This window comes from Glycine soja, chromosome 19 (genome assembly GCF_004193775.1).
Source record: "Glycine soja cultivar W05 chromosome 19, ASM419377v2, whole genome shotgun sequence".
In the NCBI taxonomy this organism is placed as follows: domain Eukaryota; kingdom Viridiplantae; phylum Streptophyta; class Magnoliopsida; order Fabales; family Fabaceae; genus Glycine; species Glycine soja.
In genome coordinates, this window is record NC_041020.1 from 29,559,294 (window position 1) to 29,565,468 (window position 6,175).

At 29.9% G+C, this 6,175-nt stretch overlaps 1 protein-coding gene across 1 annotated transcript; it reads right to left on the reverse strand.

Moving 5' to 3' along the window:
- Window positions 1-1,754: 1,754 nt before the first annotated feature.
- LOC114398142 (F-box protein CPR1-like) lies at window positions 1,755-3,447 on the reverse strand. Its single transcript, XM_028360299.1, has one exon. It carries the CDS (start codon window positions 3,357-3,359, stop codon window positions 2,142-2,144), a length of 1,218 nt encoding a protein of 405 aa, XP_028216100.1. The 5' UTR covers window positions 3,360-3,447; the 3' UTR covers window positions 1,755-2,141.
- Window positions 3,448-6,175: the final 2,728 nt, after the last annotated feature.

The following is a 6,175-nucleotide window of genomic DNA, read 5'->3' on the forward strand; positions in this document are numbered from 1 at the left end:
AACTTTACGGATTACGCGGTGATGAGTGTTAAGCATCTCCAAGTGGTCAACCAAGGTCTGTACGCCGACACACAATTGTCCCCGAACGAAATTAGGGTATGACAGGCTCTATAACTCAAGTTTTACACCAAGTTTTTGACAAACAGTATTCTTTATCCTACCAAGCCACTATTGGCTCTAATACAAGCCAAAGGATTTGTTGTTTAGCTTGCAAATTGACTAACACTCAATTGTCTTACAGACAGATATACAATCTCAACACTTAGTCTTTTCTCTCAAGGTGTTTTGAGATCTTTACAAGAATTTACAGAAATATACAAAGAGCTTTTAATAGAAAGAATTTGAATATAAACTCATAGGTTGGTTTTTCTTGTCTTCAAAGCTTCTGGTATTTATAAGTTTTCTTCAACAAATGTTTTCTATATCTAAACGGATGGATTTCTTCACTTTAGCTTTTGTCTAGAGAATGTGCTCGTTGGATCATTTAATGCAATCAAATGTGTGTGCTTCTTCATACTAGAAAACCAATCTTTTTAGCTATCACGTTGAACACTTCAACAAGAAACTTCCTTTTGCATCGAAGTAGATTTGCATAGTAGAGTGCATCTGTTGATGAAGATTGATAACTTACAAATCTTGAATTTCATTTATTCTTCATAGGATTCGATAGACCCCAAGAGAATGTTTGTAAAATAGATCTCAACATACATAGTATTAAATGAAGTCTTGAATGTCATCTCTTAAATGTTATTATCTCAAATTTACTTTTAGTCAATTACGTATTTGAAAAAAAATTATATTTTAACACAATACTTATCGTTAGTCTCATTTTATTAAGTGATGATGTGACAAACAAAATGTCACGCCATTAAGCCTCATCACTTAACATGTAGTCCAATCAAAGTCATGTCATTTTTTATTATTTATTTGTTTAAAAAAATAAAATTATTTGGAGGTAAGGGTGGTGGTGCTAAAGCCTTCACAACACGTGAGAACAAGGTCATGGAAGGAGGGGTAGAAGAGGGAGAGGAGGGTGAGGTAGTGGTCGGCGAGGGACATGCTCTTGAGGTAGAGTTTGTTGAGGGAGGAAGGGATATTGGGAGAGTGTGGTGGCTCAAGGGGTGAAGTGAGCCCCCTAATTCAAGGGCATGAGGTCAAAGTTGGTGAAGCGGGGCTTACCCTTGATGGTCAAGGATCGAATACGGGGAAGCGGGTGGTGGCACGCCAAGGGAACACAACGTAGCAATTGCCAATGAAGAGGTCCGATAAAGGGGAGAGGGATTGATGGTCGTCATCGATTTGGTTTCTTAGAGAGTGAGTAAGGAAGGATGAGCTAGAGTCGCCTCTGCTTTGTTGTCCTAGACAAGTTTTTTTTTAATTTTATTATTTAATGAAATATAATAATTTTATTTTTTTAAAAATAAATAATAAATAATGACAAGGCTTCAATTTGACTATACGTTAAGTGATTAGGTTTGATGACGTGATATTTTGTCTTTCGTATCATCACTTAACATAATGAAACTAACGATAAATATTACGTTGAAACATGAATTTTTGTAATTGACCAAAAATAAATTTGAGATAATAATATGAAAATGACCTATTTTCTAAATATAAAAAACATATTTAATCCAAAAATATAAGTTCTATCACCGTAGCTCTCCGGCACATAATTTGAACAAAGAAAGATAACATTTATCTAATTAATTTGAAATAATAATATGAAAATGACCTATTTTTTAAATATAAAAAACATATTTAATCCAAAAATATAAGTTCTATCACAGTAGATCTCCAGCACATAATTTGAAAAAGAAAGATGACATTTATCTAATTATGTAATCAGCCCATTACAGCAATGTGTGACAACTAACTAACAAGGCTGATCTACTAGCAACACAGCAAACCAAAAACATAGTCTCAGACTAAGACCAACATAGTTTAGGTTAATACATGTTTTTAGTCGTGTACTTTAACTAAAAATTAGTATTAATCCTTATATTTTTATTTTGATCAATTTAATTTCTGAACTTAAAAAAAAAAAGTAATTTTCATCCCTCATCATAAACCATTTTCACCTTAAAAAGGACAAAAATCATTATTTTTTTTAAAGTTCAAAAATATAAAATTGATCAAAATTAAAATGAAACAAGATATTCAGTATCATGTAGCAGAGGGTCTGGAACCAAACTACACGAAAAACACTTGTGACTAAACTCATTTCCCCTATGAAGCGAAACAAGACTTTCTGTGTACTTAGCAGCCCTTATAGAATCATGCTTTCCATAAACCTGAAGATCCCTTGTGTTCTCCGAATCATAAAGAACCAATCTTTCGTTGCTGTCCTTCCAGAAAAATCGATTAGTCCCATAAAACCCCACAAGCTTGTAAATCACTTGCACGGGTCCAACGCTGTATTGCTTCACCCAAGACCCTTCGTCCCAATAATCCTTCATCACCCACACGTCAAAGCGCTTCTCTGTTCCCCTCACAGGGTAAACAAGGAACCCAATTGAAGCAGATTCTTCAAAGGGTACCAAAGTTCCAAACTTTTCATCTGAAGAATCGCGAATTTTTGGCACCCTTATCTTCCTAAACGATTCTTTGACCATATCAAATGCTAGAACAACATCTTGTGTTGCATCAGACTCTTCAACAAAGCCCCACCAGTGGCAACAATTGTTTGCGTAAGTGAAAACCCGAGAAGAACCCCAGATTTCAATTGGAAGAGGGAGAAGAGAGGGATCAAGTTTTCTCCAAGAGTTTGAATTGAGGCTATACAACTCAGCACTCCAATACCCAAGTTGTCTTTCATCTGTTTCCTTAAACCAAAGGTCTTTGAGCACTACAACTTTGTAGTCATTGGTTTTGGGGTCAAAGCCAAAGCCAGCATAATCAGTGAATGTGTAAGTCCCATGTGGGCTAGTAAAATGGGATTCAGGCAAAACCTTGAACTCCCTCAATGAAGGGTTCATCAAGACATTGGGATTGCCTTCAAGAAAGTATATGCCATTGCAAGGACCCAAGATTTCGGTCCAGTATTTGTGGTCAGAGTTGTATTCATAGGGAGGGTTTAAAACATCAGAAGAAACGTGCTTTTTGGGGTCATTGGTGTTCCAAGAAAGAACAGAAATGTAAGTTTTGAGGCCAGAGAAAAAGGGTCTCCGGATCACCAAGAGATGCTCCTCTTGGCTCTGGAGACTGTTGTAGACAACATAGTAATTGGAAACAAAATGAGGATCGGTTATGAGATCGAACCAGGAGTTGCACACACACTTGCATAGCAGCAACACCTTCGCTGGCAACCTGGAGAGCACGTTGGACACCAATTCTCGTGGCAAATGCTCCATGCTCATCACTCACCTTCTTTGAACACTTGGAAACTGGAACGGGTACTCTGAACGAAGAGTTTTGCTACTCCTCTGTTCGGATTCAGAAAATGTTAAATATACAAAGAAAAGGACTATAAGAAAGATGCTCATTAGTTTTTCTTGTCTTCATCAATAAACAAGTTGCGGGTCAAATTTGGCTGTCAATAAAAAAATATATCGATTGGATCATTGGAATAGAAATAGTCATGGAAATTAACTAAACGGATTTCAAGAGATATTTTTATGGATTTCATTGGAAATCATTGGAAATTATCTCGATTGTGTATTGTCTTGCAATCAAAGTCAAGAGTTTTAATTATTATTACTATTACTGTTAGTTTTGTATTTTGAAATTAAATATAATAAAATATGTTTTTTAAATAAGAGTATAAAAGGAAAAATCTTTTTTGGATTTGAATTTTTTTAATGAAAAGATTCATTTTTTTAAGTGAAAGATTTGATATTTGAAAAGACACACATTTCCTATTTTTTATTTATTTATATTTTTTCCCATGGAAAAAAACTTGAAATTTGAAAAGATTTTCTTAGAATTTATTAAAAGGGGAATATTTTGAATTTGTAAAGATACATTTAAAATTTTTATGAAAAAGGGAAAATTTTATAATTTAAAATATTTTTTACATTTATTATATATATATATATATATATATATATATATATAAAGTAAAAAATGACTAATAGCTGGATGGATCACATGATGAGGGTTGGGCTTTTCACAATTTTCGTATAAAACTAGATAACGATCTAATGGCCGAAGATAACATGCAGATATTTTGCAGTCTTCAATTTTGGTTTTGATTTATTTTTTATTTGAATTTGGCTTTTGATTTTTATTAGCATTTAAAATTGACTAATTTCAGCTATGGTAGTATATTATCATAATTTTTTGAATAAGGTAGTCAATAGATTGTTCAAGCTACTAGTTTAATTAGAAAATTTGATTTGTATGTAATGAAACAAAATTGTTTTCAATATAACATATATATATATATATATATATATATATATATATATATATATATATAAATATTAGATTATTATCAATTATCAATTAGTTCCAATAGAATTGATAAATAGTTTGATTTCTTAAGTATGCACACAAATATTTGATTCTGGTCGTAATAAAGAAAAAACTTTGTTAAAGATACAAAACTAACTTATTTTGATAATATGTACATTTGGAGAGTTAGTTTCTTGTTTTTTGTTTCGGTTATGAGGGTACGAAAGACTTCTTTTTTATGGAAAAAAATTGTTATTAGTTCATCATTATTATCACATTAATTTCTATTTATAAGATCTAATCTTAAAATGATATTTATTCTAACTTAATCCATTATGTATCTTGTATTAATTATTTTTAAACAAAAATATTCTTAATTATATAAGAGACGTTAAATTGAGCTACATTTAAAAGAGAGAGAAAATATTAATAACAATGATAGTTTAAAAGAAATATATAAATTAAAATAAATTAATTTTTATTAATTATATTAATATTTTTCTTAATTTTAATATATTAGATAATTTGATGGTATAAATAGGAACTAGATAAACGTATTATCATATGGCTTATATATTTAGAGGTTTTTTTAAAAAAATATATATGCTTACAGGTTTTATTACTTATAAATATATTTGACTTTGGTTTTAATTTTTTCATCATGGTTTTTATTTTAATCATTTTTAATTTAGTTTGTGGTTTCTTATATAGTATATTAAATGGAACAACTATAATTTTGTCCTTATCATGATTTCATTAAAGTGATGTTCTAAAACAAATCAAGAATAAAAGTTATGATGTAGAATAAAAACATCACTATTACCAAGTCTTATATTTTTTTAAATGACATTAAATTATTTGTGATCTTATTCACCGAGTCTCATTCGCCGTCCCTATTATCGTTTCTCGAGCCCTTTCTTTCATCCCGTCAATAATAAGTTCCTAACACGCATCACACCATAGCTACAAATCTGCATTATTGCCAATGCCAAGTCTTCCATCTTCACATCACTCTATACCCTAATTCCCTTCTTAGTCCTCCTTTTCTATATTCCCTCATATAGGAATGAGTTCATATAAATAGATTTTTTTATGTATTCATATACATAGATATTCACGACTAAAACTTATAATTATTACAGATAAAAAATACTATAATTTGGATACTTATAGATAAAATAAATATTAAATTTTTAGATTTAATTATATTTTTTGTTTTTTTACCCAAGGAGTTTGTTTTTTCTCCTCTAAATTTAAAATTGACATTTTTACACTCTATATATTTTTTTTTAAAAAAAAGTATGTTTTAGTCTCTTTGATCGAACATCATTGGGCCAAATCCCGTCTATAACGTTTGAACAGATAGACTAATTTTTTTTCTCTAAATTATAAAGATTAAAAAAATAAATTTTAAAATTGAAAGACAAAATAAATGTATATCAAATTTAAGGAATTAATTTTTTTATTCACTTACTAGTTAGTTACCGTGTATTCGCTAGAGTTGTATTTATTATTATGCATTTTTAAAATAATTTATTATTTGCTTAAAAATAAATAATAAAATATATGAGACAAAATCAAATATTTTACCATAATCAAATATAGGAGAAATATACTTATATTAAATTTTTAAAAAATTAACATGAAATTAGTTTTTAAAAATAATATATATAAGCAATTACTTTTTTTTATTGAATGTCACTAGGCATGTTATTACAAACTAGTTTTTTTTTTTATCAAGGAAATTTAGCTTAATTAATTAAACAAGATGGATAAGTTG